We start from the raw sequence: 15,995 nt of genomic DNA on the forward strand, positions 1-15,995 counted from the left end.
AGAAAAATCTTGATTTTTAAATAGTATGTAATAGAAATCAATTTTCCTGTTGACTGTATGATCAGCTCTAAAGGACTGAACAGTACAGAAATTTTGTAAACATACTCAAATCATCCTTGCCCATACTTGAGCTTTGAAACCTTCAAAGTAAAGATCTTAGATCTCTAGAAAGTGAAGAAAGCTATAGAGACTTTGATTAAATAATTTCTATGAAGATATGGAACCTTACTTACTAGAGAACCTAAGTACCAACTAGACAGATGGGTAGAAAAATTAAGATAAGCATTCAATTAAAAATTGCTATATATATATAAATATATGTATATATGTGTATGTATATATATATATATAAATTTATGTATATATGTGTATATATATATACATATATATATATATACCCTATCTAATAATAGACAAACATGGTAATTAACCATACCTCCGCTACGCTTCCCATTGGCTAATCAGGATATGCAAATTAACTGCCAACCAAGATGGTGGCCGGCAGCCAGGCAGCTGAAGCGAACATGAGGATTGCTTGCTCCAGTGATGGAGGAAGCCAAGGTTCCCCGCCTGCCACTGCTGGCCTCTGAGCTGCACTCTAAGAAACAATGTTGCAATTATAGAAGCTAAACCAACCCCAGAAACCTGCTTTCAGCCAGCCGGGCCTCAGAGCTGGAGTTGCAACAGTGTTTCAATTATGGAAGCCAAACAAAAGCAGATGCCTGCTTTCAGCAGCCGAGGCCTCAGAGCTGGAGCCGAGCCTCAGAGCTAAAGCCGGCTCTCAGCTCCAGTGACAGCCATAGAAGGTAAATAAATCCCAGAATAAAAAAAAGAAAAGAAAAAAAGGAGAGGTTGGGAGCTTCAGTCACCAGCCAACCTGAAAACGGCCCTCAGCCCCTCACCCAGACTGGCCAGGCACCCCAGTGGGGACCCCCACCCTGAAGGGGGTGTGACCAGTTGCAAACAGCCATCATCCCCTCATCCAGGCTGGCCAGGCACCCCAGCGGGACCCCACCCTAATCCAGGACACCCTTCAGGGCAAACCAGCCAGCGCCCACCCATGCACCAGGCCTCTATCCTATACAGTAACAGGATAATATGCAAACTGACCCTAACAGCAGAAAGACTGGGAATGACTGGTCACTATGACACACACTGACCACCAGGGGGCAGACACTCAATGCAGGAGCTGCCCTCTGGTGGTCAGGGCGCTCTCACATGGGAGGAGCTCTGCTCAGCCACAAGCCAGGCTGATGGCTGCCAGTACAGCGGTAGTGGTGGGAGCCTCTCCTGCCTCCTCAGCAGCGCTAAGGATGTCCGACTTCAGCTTAGGCCTGCTCCCCGCTGGCAAGTGGACATCCCCCGAGGGCTGCTGGGCTGCCAGAGGGATGTCTGATTGCCATCTTAGGCCCAATCCCCTGGGGAGCGGGCTGAAGCCAGCAGGTGGTCATCCCCTGGGGGGTCCCAGTCTGCAAGAGGGCACAGGCCGGGCTGAGGGTCCCCCTCTCCCTCCCGAGTGCACAAATTTTTGTGCACCGAGCCTCTAGTATGTATATAAAAGCCTAAGCGACCATTGGACTGGTAGCTATGATATGCAATGACCTCCAGGGGGAAGACGCTCAACACACAGGCATGGAAACATGGAACAGACTAATGAATCTCAAAAGGAAGGGGAGAGGGGGGAGGGCAGGAAGAAATTAACCAAAGATCTTACATGCATACTAGAAGCCCGGTACATGAATTAGTGCACCAGTGGGGTCTCTCGGCCTGGCCTGCGGGGATCAGGCCGAAACCAGCTCTCTGACATCCCCTGAGGGGTCCTGGATTGTGAAAGGCCACAGGCCAGGCTGAGGGACCCCACCAGTTCACAAATCTGTGCACCGGGCCTCTAGTTATAAAATAAAATAAAGTAAAATAAAAATTGCCATTATACTTTTCAAAAAAGAACTCAATATTTAGAGTTAAATGGAATCGCTCCTTTTTACATCATTTTTTGCTGGTATCAAGGTAAAAGTCATCTATTAAAATATCAAGTAGTTTTCATAAACGTGACAGAGATCTGCCCTGTAAAGGGTAGAAGTGATTGAGTTATTCTGATAGTAACAAGTAAAGTTCTCCCTTATAGAGAAGTAAGTATGCATAGCCATAATATTCCAATCCAGGAATAAAAACATTTTGAGCAACTTTTACCTAGTGTATTCATTATTCGTTAGAAATAAAAAGTTAAACTCTATTATGCACATAATAGAAGCACTTCTGAAAAAAACTGATTGTGAATCTAGAAAAAGTAAAGATTTAACATAAAGAAAAAAGGGACCCAGTAAGAATCAAAACTGTTATTATACAACTATTCCTTTAAAAGTATAACATATCAAAATAATTACAATGCTTAGTTTGAAACACTCTGTGGAATTAATATCAATTAAATCAAAAGGCAGATTATGGAATAAAGCTTTAATGTCTGAAAAAATTTCAGCATCAATAATATCCCTTAACATGGTATTTATCTAGTATCTTCTTAAAGAAGTTCAAGACATTTCACAAAGGAACTACATTTTTCTATGGCTAACAATACCTTAAATTTACTCATTGATCTATTTTTTTTCCATCTGCTTATTTTTCTCTGATGGAAAAAGGAAGTAGAAACTTGGATATATTCAAATTTGTAATAGGAGACATACTACACATCATATTTTGGGATCTTTAAGTATACACATTAACAATTACATATCTTCTTCAAAAGCTCTAAAGATATAATTCTCTTATAATGAAAAAATTAAGCAAATTAAAAAGACAACTTTCCAGAAAAAAAGAGAAAGAACTCATTGACATGGATAACAGTATGGTGATTACAGGATGGAGGAATGGTGGGTGGAGATGGAAAGTGGTATAGGGGGGATAAATGGTGATAAAAAAAATTAAAAATAAGAAGAATAACCATAACTTTCAATGCCTACTCTTGAAGGGTGGTCCCTAAGAGCTACTCATTAAATGTGATGAAAATCGTAAAACTTGGCCTGGCCAGTGTGGCTCACTGAGCGATGTCCAATGCACCAAGAGGTCACTGGTTCAATTCCCAATTAGGTCACGTGCCTGGGTTGTGGGCTCGATCCCCAGTAGAGGCATGCAGGAGGCAGCCACTCAATCATTGATGTTTCTATCTCTCTCTCCCTCTCTCTTCTTCTCTCTCTCTCTCTAAAAAAGAAAAAAAAGAAAGAAAAATCAATAAAAACATTTTTTAAAGCTTTTCAAATCATGGAGCACTGCCCTGTAGAGTTTAATTCATTTAATTATTCAACAGATATTTATTAAGGGCTAGTGCCAGGCCCTGGGGATACAAAATACAACAAAATGACAGTCTCTCTAAGATGACACAGTCTCCTATCTTGTCAGTTTAAAAATCAACTAACAGCCGTACAACTAAAAGGCAGCCTAATCTGAGAAAGTCACAGGGAACATGAAACCAAGCAAATATAACAATTAATGAAAACCACTTTTCAGAGCTCCATTTAAAAAGGAAGGCAGGTATAAAGGAAGATATGATGAAGAGACAAAGACATACAATCTATAAAGAGACACAAAACAAGGAAGAGAAGATACTGAGAGATTCGTGATGTAATTAAGCAAGAAGCTGCAAAATGGAACTGGTACCAAAGCATGAGCGGAACTATGTAACACAGTGATGTAGGGTAGACTTTGGGTACCTGCCTCATAGGTATCTGCTATCTCTCCCTTTTTTAACCTTGGCACTAATTAGTGGTAAATATATCTAAACATAAATTTGTATGGAAAAGTAAATCAAAGCCAAAGTAAAAACCCTGAAGAGAACTCATCACACCATATTATCCAATCTATCTATACATATAAAAGGCTAAGTGACCGTCCAACCATCCAACTGGCCAGTAGCTATGACACACACTGACCAACAGGGGGCAGATGCTCAACACAGAAGCTGCCGAGCTGCGGTCACTTGGCAGCAGCGGTTCTCAGGTGATGCACCCCAGAACCAGAGAGGAGGGAGCCTGATTCTGGGGTGCATCACCCAAGAACCACGCTCTTGCATTCCAGGACCCCTCAGGGGATGTCAGAGAGCAGGTTTCGGCCCGATCCCCGCAGGCCAGGCTGAGGGAACCCACCTGCAGGAAGGATCCCGTTCATTCTGCAGATGCCCTTCAAGCCATGGTGCCACCCTAGGTGCGGCCAGCCTGGGTGGGGCCACTGGAGGTTGGCTCCAGGGTGTGTCCGGCCCATTTCACCCAGTCCTGCTCCACTGGCCACCTTCTAAATAATTTCTTTTCAATGTGCACGAATCTGTGCACTGGGGCACTCATACAATATAAATATTGTGCTAGAAATATGTGCTGATATGATCAGTAACGTTATTATGAAGTTGGGATCCAGGAGTCACACTGTAATCCTAGGCTCCTGAAAATTTCTGAGATTTAAGAAGAATATAACTGCTTTCCTCTTATCCTTGTCTATAATATAAATATAGCTTTTATGCCACTGAATCATCTATGCTCAACAATCACCCAAAAATCTTCCCTCAAAACAGAGTGCTTCTACTCTAATCCCATCATATGAAAATGAAGGTAACATTAGAAAATCATCATTTCAATTTACCTCAAAACTACTAACTTTGTTTAAAGGATAATGAAACTAACATTTGTTATGAGAAACAAAACATTATCACTTAAGTGTATGAAAATAATTAAGGATATATTTTTAAATTTTTGAAGAAACATGTTCAGTACTGGGGGAAAACTTTTAGTTCTCAGATTCACATTTAATTCTAGTTTCTACATGCAGGTGTCAGTCAGTATAGATATGATAGAAGATGAAAAAGCTCAAGGGATGAGGACTGAGAAAATTTGATTAAAATTCTACTGTGAAAAAATAATATTATGTGGTAAAAAACCACCACCCTTATTACACAAGAAAAGAGAAAATAAAAGGTACATTTTCTTTTAAAATCTCTTTCAATAATTCTTACTTTCCTTTAATAAAGGAAATATCTACATGTTCAAGGTATTTACATTACAACATAGTGAGTGCTCTTTATTCTCCTTCCCTACCTTATTTTTTTAATTAATAAATTTTAAAGAACTCTAAATCTTCTAGAGAAATTTTTGTAAATTTTATGGCAGCAACAGTACAAGAGTCCATGGATTTTATACATCCCAATGGTACAGACCCAGCTGGAATAACCCCATTCTATCAAAAAGCTCATTTCCTCAACTAGATGAGGTGATGACAGAGACTAGAGCAGCGTGTAATTAGGCAATGCCCTGCCTCTCAATGAAATCTAGTGTTGAGCGTTGCTTGATTAATATACTGCAGTGAATTTTTTAAAAATAAACCTTGTAAAGAAAAAGCAGACATCTACCTGACTAAATGATGTTCAGAGTTTAATTTGGTTGCAAAAGCTTATCAGATAAAAAAATACATAACTGACACCATATTTTCACTTTTCAATTACATATGCATCTATTCGATCATAAGAAAAATACCAATTTAAGCATTTCCTCTTGAGAATGTCCATAACTATAATTATAGTACATTCTAACAGAGTAGAGTAAAAATGCTTCTTTAGCTACATGTTTTATTAAAAGCCATCTGCTACAATAACGCACTGGAGGACAGAGAGAAGACAGGCTTTATTCTGAGCAGTACCAATAATCTGACTAGGATAAACACAGGAAGCTTTATCTGTTCATACAAAACTCAAGAAAGCAGAGAACTTGCAGAAATCTTAAAATGGTTGTTTTTTATTTATATTCCAAAAAGATTTTCGCATCAACTGCCAAAGTAATATTGGCAATTATTGCCCTTTTTGCTCTCTGATAGAGATTCGAGCACATGCTCTCTGCAGTTTATAAATTTGGCCTTCTTCTTTGCAAGTTTATACTGTTTTATATTTAGCCAATAGAGAGTATTTTTCAGTTCACTGATTTAAAAAATTAATATGCATCACCATCCTAGCACAGAACTTAAACAACAGGTACTCAAACATTTATTGAGTAGACATTATACTACTTGATAAAACTCTATTACATCAATCCTAGGTTATCAAATAAATATTCTCTTGTGATAGCTTTTTGATACAACATATTTTCTGCAGTTCTTCATTTCATATGTTTATTCTAAGAAGAATAAACTTGTATTACATTCTTCCCATTTAGCAAGGGACAAGCATTGATCCGTGAACCGTGAATGTAGTTGGATAACTGGGGTGGGAGTGAGGGAAGGAAAGATTTCACTTTCTAAGACTACCTGAATAATCCAACCAAGTCACTAACTGATAGGTGAGTCATTACATAAACGCCCCCTTACAATGCACTCCCTCTCCTAGACTCCTCAGACATATTTAATTCCCACCTGGCTCACCCAAGCAGAGCTGTTACTACTTCATCTATATTCCACACACATGATTAAGATACCTATTATACCCTATATCAGAATATACTCGACCTATCTGTGTACAGGCCTGGCTTCCCCCAAAGCTACACTCCTCAAGGGTATGAACTCTTTTCATCTACATAGCCCTAGAAACCACAGAGCGTGCAGTCATAAAAGATGCTCAATAAAAGTTCTGGGGGTGGGTTAAAAGGAGGCAAGGAGGGGGAAGGGGGACATATGTAATATGTTCAAACAATAAAGATTTAATTTTGTAAAAAGAGTTACTGTGGATAGAGCATTAGCCCATGAACTGAAGGGTCCCAGGTTCGATTCCAGTCAAAGGCATGTACCTCAGTTGCTGCCTTGATCCCCAGTCCCTATCAGAGCATGTGCAGAAGGCAACCGATCAATGTGTCTCTCCCTTTCCCTTCACTCTCTCTAACATTCAATGGAAAAATATCCTTGGGTGAAGATTAACAAAAACAAAGTAAATGGATTAAGTAACATTAAAGAGACTATAAGAAAAATATATTCCAAATTTTGTTAGTTGTATAATGGTTATGTTTAAATTATTAACACCTAAGAAATTAGGTGAAGAGTACATATAATATGCTGTAGTATTTTATAGTTGTTTTTTACATGTATGAGATTATTTCAAATTAAAATATTAAAAAAATAAAAATTAATAAAATATTTTAAAAAAATAAAAAGAGTTACTGAATAAATGAGTGTGTTAATAAGTGAATGAAATTAATGCCTGCCTTGCAATCTTGATTTTATCAGTCAGTCATTAGGAGTGACTTTTAGAGAATATCATTGGACTTTATGATATACTTGAATATGCATACCCACTAAAATAATAACTCGTGAAATCACTACAAAGTCAAGTTTTAGAATTCAAATATTACATGATATACACCAGCCAGAAAAAAAGACACACAAAAAAGACAAATCTGACACTTGATGCTTCTACTAAAAAGATTCCTTCTCCATTCCATCAGCTGTTATTCACATCATGTGTTCTTATGAAAATCACGTGACTGGAAGTTATCACACATATTGAAATAGAAGTATACACTGACACCATAGCCATTATCTCTATTATCATGTTCATGATGTAATATCATATTGGTAAAAATAGTAGAAGCTAATCTTGAATACTTACTACATGCCAAGCACTGTATTACTTTATTTAATTCACACAACAATCCCAGTAATGATCCCTGCTTTACAAATAATGAAACTGAGGCTTAGAAAATTGGGATAACTTCTCAAGATCACAAATTAATATGTGGGAAGAGTGAGACTCAAATCCAGGAGGAAAGGTTGGTGTTCACTATGGAGGGCGACCGTGGCTTCAAATTCTAAGCTCTGCTGCTTACTTACTAGCTTGGGACCTTGAGCACGTTCCTAACGTAGCGCTTGGTATATATGGTAAAACTTTTATCACATATATGAGCATATACTTGTAGTGTCAGGAGTTCATAAATAATATTTTAATTTTTCCCCCAAAGTCTGAAATCTTGAAAGGTATGAATTAACAAAGCCTATAGCTGCTACCCCATGAGCAGCCATTAAAAGTACTGTTTGTTATTTATATGAAAAAGGGATCTGACATCCAGAATTATGGTCTTTGCACATTTTTGCTCAGAGAGCCCCATCAATAAAAACTTTTCTGAGCATAAACTTCCAATATATGTCTATTTATTTCACTATTTATTTTTATTACATACCAGTACTACTGTATTATACTGTTATTTTTATATTTTTAACATTCAGTCTCCAAATTCTCTACAACTATTTGTACAAATTTAACCATATTTGAAATTGTTGATTTCAGGTTTTTAAGTAAGAAGACATAAAGAGTTTTTATAATAACACACATGTAGTTTTCAGTGGCAAAATCACATAGTGGTATTTAAATTGCCAAATATGTCAAATGCCATTCTCTATAACATGAGTTTATTTCCACAGCAGGTGCTCTATCATCCATCATCATAATATTATTTTTTACTTGAAGGGGTAGATCAGTGTTTTTTAAACATCTTGCTATTAACATCATGGAACAGCAATCTTTTCAAAGCGCTCATCCATCCTGTGAGTTAAGGTTAAATTAAAACTAGATAACCTATAAATCCACATAATCAAGCACATGTAAACTGTAAAAAACTGTAATATTCTGAAAGTGAACATATAAGTGTCAGCACAACTGTTATTCAGCTCCAAGGTGTGCAAACCCCTTCTTCTCTCGGGTCACTCCTGAACCACATGGGACAAGTGGCCACTGGGCCCAAGGACCTAGTGAGATCTCAGTACCACAACACAACAAATGTCAGCATAGCAAGTATCAATACAGCTCCATATCCTTGCGTGTTTGTATTTTTAAAAATACAAATGAAACTTTAGACATCCTCCCCATGGATCACCTTGCACATGCCACTGTAGAAAACATTAATCATAAAAGATGGTTTAAAAATCTGAATTTAGCGGTGACTGAATATCCTAGGCACTCAAAAATATTTGTGGAAGGGAGGGGGCAAAGAAGGAAGGATGGGAAAAAGGAATTAGAGAAGTTAAGGAATTATAAAAGTTGATATATCTTGAGGAACAACGTCTTGGTTATCAAAAAAATCACATTTATGAATTAAAATTTTTTAAAGTTGCTATTATTTCAAAATCTACATTTTAGAGTAGATTAAAAAATTAGGAGGTGAGATCTACAGACAGTCTAGGATTGAAGATGACCTTTACCATGTTCTAAAATCAGCCTTTTAGACATAAGCAAAGGAATCTACATTGAATCCAGAGGCTCTGATGTGGGCAGCTGCCCACATCATTGAATGGCAAGGTCATTTAGGCACAGAAGGCCTTTTAATTTCATTTTAAGTTAATTTGATTTTTTAAGTATACTAGAAGCCAAGTATATTGTAAACAAGATAACTGTACATAAATCTCAAACAACAACAAAAAAGGTTACTTTATTTCACTTAAAATATATTCCAATTTGGTAAATAGTTATTATAAAGTCACTTACAGGGAAAAATGAAAGCCAAGGCATAAAGTGTTTGCAGCTGACTATGGTGTATTGTTTCCACTATCCAGCAAGGGTTCCAACAAAAGGCAGAACTATTCACTGCACTCCATCGATAACATGTTGAAATAGGTCCAAAGCATTATTGGAGTTACGAGTTAAATGTTGTCCATGAGCATAACATGAAAATAGCTTCCTACCTTTGTGATGAGAAGTCGGTATATATCCAGCATTGCCTGGTTGTCATGGCAGCCTGCTAACAACTGCCATACCTCTGCCCTCAGAGCTTCAGGGATGCCACTCTTCACCAGCGTGAACAGTCCTTTTGGTCGTGCACCAAGGTTATTGTGCCTGAAAAAAAACAAGAAAATAAGACATTCATACACCCCTCACCATTGCTGAACTGCTGTTGTTATGAAAAGTATATTAATGAGTTTACATAAAGTATAAGCCTGGTTCAAAAGAGAAATGGGGGAAGAGCATGAGATAATGATAGAGTTTAAGCTCTGTGATGTCTTTGACTATGTTCCTTGATCTTATCTTCTTTATTGGTGAACCATGTTATTCCACCATCAAGGAAAGGTTTTTCTTTCTCTCATTTACTTTTTTATAAATCACCCTATGAACTTTCTCATTATAACTAGAGGCCCAGTACACAAAAAACTGTGCACTCAGGGGAGTCCCTCAGCCCAGCCTGTGCCCTCTCGCAGTCTGGGACCCCTCGGGGGATGACCGCCTGCTAGCTTAGGCCCAATCCCTGGGGGATCAGGCCTAAGCTGGCAATCAGACATCCCTCAGGCAGCCCGGGAGCCCTCGGAGGATGTCCACTAGCCAGCGGGGAGCAGGCCTAAGCTGCAGTCGGACATCCTTAGCGCTGCTGAGGAGGCGGGAGAGGCTCCCACCACCACTGCTGTACTGGCAGCCATCAGCCTGGCTTGTGGCTGAGCAGAGCTCCCCCTGTGGGAGCGCACTGACCACCAGGGGGCAGCTCCTGCATTGAGCGTCTGCCCCCTGGTGGTCAATGTGTGCCATAGTGACCAGTCATTCCCAGTCGTTCTGCTGTTAGGGTCAATTTGCATATTACCCTTTTATTATATAGGAGTGCCTGGCCAGCCTGGGTGAGGGGCTGATGGCTGTTTGCAGGCTAGTCACAGCCCCTTCAGGGGGGAAGGGTCTTGCTGAGGTGCCTGGCCAGTCTGGGTGAGTGGCTGATGGCAGTTTGCAGGCTGGCCAAGCCCCCCCAGCGAGGACCCTCACCCCATGAGGGTGTGGCCAGCCTGGGTGAGTGGCTGATGGCTATTTGCAGGCTGGCCACAGCCCCTTCACAGGGGCAAGGGTACTGCTGGGGTGCCTGGCCAGTCTGGGTGAGGGGCTGAGGACCATTTTCAGGCTGGCTAAGCCCCTCCAGTGGGGACCCTCACCCCATGAGGGTGTGGCCAGCCTGGGTGAGGGGCTGATGGCTGTTTGCAGATTGGCTATAACCCCCAGCTACCCAAGCTCCCAGTGGAGGCTGGCTGGAAGCAGGAATCTGGGATTTGTTTATCTTCTATAATTGAAACTTTGTTGCCTTTAGCAGAGGCCACAGCCAGCTCAGGGCTGACAGGAAGCTTGGATTCCTCCATTGCCCGGGCAACCAAGCCTCCTGCTTGCTCCAGCTCCGTGGCTGCCGATCGCCATCTTGGTTGGGTTAATTTGCATATAGTCGCTCTGATTGGCTGGTGGGCATGGCTTTGGGTGTAGCAAAGGTACGGTCAATTAGCATCTTTGTCTTTTATTAGTGTAGATGAATGTATTAACTAAATATTTCTAAGCAGCATGTCAAGGCACAAAAAGCACCATCTGAATCTCCTGAGATAAATGTATGGCAAATTGGCTAAGTGTGTGTGCATGGCAGGGGATGAGGGGGAAGTGACCCTGAAGCTGAAAGTGGATCATAGGCTCTGGATCAACATGCCCACAAATGCCCAAGAAGCCGAGAGGCCAAAGAATAATGCAGATAAGTCCAGCTTGTCAGTTTAGAGTTTTAACAGGGAAGTTACCTACAGGAATGCCGTCCTGGGCACCAGCAGGACAAATGGATCCCAGCAGCATTCACCACCCCCCAGACTATCTGTTTTGTGCCCTCTAAGTGATGAACCTATATGTTCCAAAAGGAAAGTAGGGGTAAATGGGTAGACAAAGGGGCCAGATACCAGGGGTTCTGGTGCCAGGGTGAGTTAAACATTGAGAATGCCTTAAAAAATCACCCATCCTCCATATCTAATCAAGCTCGATTTCCAATTGGGTTCCTTATCTTCCACACCCCCATGTGATGTCTGAGCATGCTGATCTGTCTTCATTAAGAACCTTTTTTAGGTCAGTTTAGCCAGGATCCCACATTACCCCTGAGGTTTCTGCTTAGTAATTTTCCATCCAGTGACCTCCACCTTGCACCCTGGCTGTAAATTCACACTTTTTTTTTTTTTTTTTGCTGTATTTGAAGTTGAGCCCAATCTTTCTCCCCCACTGCAAGACCCACTTCAGTGATCCCTATACCTGTATCAAGATAGCCCCACCCCCTTTGAATGAAGTCTACCTGTCTTTAAGAAGTGTCATGAATAGTTTTACTTCAACACTAACTCAGGGCCATCTAAATTGAAAATTGTTGATCATAAAATAATAGGGACAATAGCACTAAACAAAATCAGTAAAACCATGTGAAATAAATTTAGATAGGCCAACAATGTTTACAATGAATAAATTAACTTCTGGATATAATATAGGGAAAAATAGTGGAAAATTTTTACTATGGGCTAAAGAGATTGCTGAATATCCTTTCAATGGAATGCTGGAGCTTCTGAGAATTATCTGATGGCATAGGGGTGTATTTATTTGTCTTTGACTAGGCTAATTCACAACTCACATCAGGTAGAAGATAATATATAGAAAACTGATAATAATGCAAAAGTTTTTTGTACCCAGCTATTCAAGTGATTCCTGTTCATACAATGCAAATGGATTGTCAGGTGGAGAATACAAATCTCTAAATCAAATCCTCATTTTGATTGGTTCTAATATCTTATTGGTTCCCTATAAATTAATGAGCTAAACAAATTCTGAGATGTGTTCTTTTTATATTTGTACATGTATGATAAATCAAATTTTCTTTGCTTAATAAAGGCGAGGCAGCAGGCCCTCTCTTCCTCTTAGGGTAACTCCTTACAAGCATAATAGGCTCAACACTTTGGTTAGGAATTTGACAAACCTAGTCTCCAGATTTTATAATGAAAAGTCATAAACCTTCCAACCCTTGGATCTATAAATACACATCTTCAAATATAACTCAGGAGTCTCTTAGGATATTTATAGGAGATCATGATAAATAACATACATTTGACTCTTAAGATAAAAGTAGTTTAATTGTTCTTATACTTTATTGTACCTTTTTTTTTTTCTGTAGTTTCTCCTGGACTACCTGCATACATATAATCTGATATGTATACTCAATTAAAAAATAGTGTTTTCCATATGTCTACACTGATATGGAGGAATCTTTTCATTGGCAAGATTATTTTATCAGCATATGACATCATGATTATCTTTTTTTAAAACTTAATTATAATAAATATAAACAGAGTATTTACAATAAATATAAACAGAGTACTTTTTTTTGATAGTTCCAGATAAAAAAAAATCCCAAAATGTAAAGTAATATAGTCAGAAAGAATAAAACAGACTGAGTTATAGTTTATAATCAGTGGTGAAATGAATATTTCTAAACTCTACAGCCCCTTTTTGTGGTAACTGTCTTAGTAAAGAAAGAAAATGTAACCCTATAATAATGCTATCTATGTATGTTGGCATACAGCATAAAATTGACTGCTCTGAGCAATGTTATACCTGGAGAAATAATAAGGCAAAATATGTCTTTCAAAAGTAAGTTATATAAGACCATACTGGGGGAAGAAGACCTAGATAAACATAAAGAGTATTTGTGAATTTTATTTTAACTTTTATGCTTTTAAAAATTCATTAAATATTAAGATATATGAACACATATTTTATACAACAAAATTATATAATATAAAATCTAAATAACTCAACATCAATTATGTAAACATTTTCAGTTAGAAAAATAAATTTTTACCATCTTCCTAGCAATTCTCCCCAGGAATACAGGATCTTCTCAGGACAATCCTTAGACACATCACCTGTTCCACTTGAGAGTTCATTATCACTCTCTGCAGAAAAAAAACACAAAAACAAAAGCAACAACATTATGAAAAAAATGAATTCAGCAATGTAGCAGGTAACAAAATTAACACCCAGAAATCAATGGCATTTTATACATCACTAAATGAACTCTCAGAAAGGGAAACAAATAAACAAAGAAAAAAAATCCCATATACCATTGAAACAACAAAAAAATTAAGATACTTAGGGATAAACTTGACCAAGGAGGCAAAAGACCTATACCCTGAAAACTACAGGATACTGAAAAAGAGATAGAGGACGATATAAACAAGTGGATATATACTGTGTTCATGGATTGGTAGAATTAACATCATTAAAATATCCATACTACCCAATCTACAGATTTAAGGCAATTCCTATTAAAATACCAACAGCATATTGCACAGATCTAGAATAAACACTCCAAAAATTTATGTGGAACCAAAAAAGACCCCAAATAGCCACAACAATCTTGAGAAAGAACAACAAAGTTGGAGGAATACCAATACCAGATATCAAGTTATACTAAAAAGCCATTGTACTCAAAACAGCCTGGTACTGGCACACAAACAGGCATATGGATCAACAGAAGAGTGACCCCAGAAATCAACCCAAGCCATTATGCTCAAGTAATGTTTGACAAAGGAGGCAAGAGCATACAATGGAGTCAAGACAGTCTCTTCAATAAATGGTGTTGGGAAAACTGGACAGGTGCAAGCAAAACAAAATAAAACTAGACCACAACTTATACCATACACAAGAGTAAACTAGAGTAAACTCAAAATGGATAAAAGACTTAAATGTAAGTCGTGAAACCATAAAAATCTTAGAAGAAACCATAGGCAGCAAAATCTCAGACATTTCTCGTAGCAATATGTTTACAGCTACATCTCCTAGGGCCAAAGAAACTAAGGAGAAAATAAACAAATGGGCCTACATAAAAATAAAAAGCTTTTGCATAGGAAAAGAAACCATCAACAAAATGAAAAAAAAGAGCCCACTGTATAGGAGAACATATTTGCCAATGATACATCCGATGAGGGGTTAATTTCTAAAATAGAGAGGGAACTTAAAAAACAACAAAAGGAAGACAAACAATCCAATTTAAAAATGGGCAAAGGATCAATATAGACACTTCTCCAAAGTGAACATACAGAAGGCCAAAAGGCATATGAAAAAAAGCTCAAAGTCACTAATGATCTAAGAGATGCAAATTAAAACACCAATGAGATATCACTTCACACCTATCTGAATGGCTGTCATCAACAAATCAACAAACAAGTATTGGTGAGGATGTGGAGAAAAGGGAACCCTAGTACATGGCTGGTAGGAATGCAGACTGGTGCAGCCACTGTGGAAAACAGTATGGAGTTTCCTTAAAAAAATAAAAATGGAACTCCGATTTGACCCAATGATCCCACTTCTAGGAATATATACTAAGAAACCTGAAACACCAATAAGAAAGAATGTATACACCCATATGTTCATAGCAGCACAATTTACAATAGCTAAGATTTGGAAACAGCCCAAGTGCCCATTAGCAGATGAGTGGATAAAAAAGCTGTAGTACATCTACACAATGGAATACTACACAGCTGTAACAAAGAAAGAACTCTTACCATTTGTAACAACATGGAAGGACCTGGAGAGCATTATGCTAAGTGAAATAAACCAGACAGAGATAGATAAGTATGATATGATCTCACTCATATGTGGAATCTAATGAACAAAATAAACTGATGAATAAAATAGAACCAGAGCCATAGAAGCATGGAACAGACTGACGAATTTCAGAGGGAAGGAAGGGGTTGGGGGGTGATTAACTGGGAAACTTATATGCATATATGCATAACGCATGAACTCAGACAACAGAGAGGTGAAGGCCTAGGAGGGCCAGGTAGAGGGTGGAGGGGTCAATGGGGGGAAAAAACACAAAAACAAAGGGGACATCTGCAATACTTTCAACAATATAGATAAATTTAAAATAAATAAAATCTATGTTCCAGGTACTATGCTAAGTTTTACAGGCATTATCTCATTTCATCTTTTAAACAACCTAATGAGGTAGTCACTACTAATTTGTCCACTTAGAAGACAAAAAAAAATGGAGGCACAGAGAGATTAAGTAACTTGCCCGTGGTTACCCTGCTGATGGTTTGAATCCAGAGTCAAATACCACCTCTCCGTATAGTTTTCCCTACCGCATTTCTAAAGGAGCTGGGCTCGGCATTAGCAGGTACCAGTCTGTGCCAAGTGCCTACATCTAGTACATGCTAGAAGCCAAAACCAAGAATGAAAAAGCCAAGCCAAACTAAGTTCCTTTTAGTCAGTTAATATTATACCCTGTTCATAT

The 15,995-nt window shown here is 38.6% G+C and overlaps 1 protein-coding gene across 9 annotated transcripts in view; it reads right to left on the reverse strand.

The window, feature by feature from the left end:
• Nucleotides 1–15,995, reverse strand: part of RABGAP1L (RAB GTPase activating protein 1 like) — a 444,263-nt gene that overhangs the window by 327,593 nt on the left and 100,675 nt on the right. For all 9 annotated transcript variants that reach the window (XM_059674299.1, XM_059674298.1, XM_059674300.1 and 6 more), the window contains 2 exons: nt 13,557–13,650; nt 9,631–9,781 (listed from right to left, as the gene is read on the reverse strand). In XM_059674299.1, coding sequence (XP_059530282.1) covers nt 9,631–9,781; nt 13,557–13,650 — 245 coding nt within the window. The remainder of the gene's footprint in view (nt 1–9,630; nt 9,782–13,556; nt 13,651–15,995) is intronic.

Source organism: Myotis daubentonii, chromosome 18, assembly GCF_963259705.1.
Source record: "Myotis daubentonii chromosome 18, mMyoDau2.1, whole genome shotgun sequence".
Classification (NCBI taxonomy): Eukaryota; Metazoa; Chordata; class Mammalia; order Chiroptera; family Vespertilionidae; genus Myotis; species Myotis daubentonii.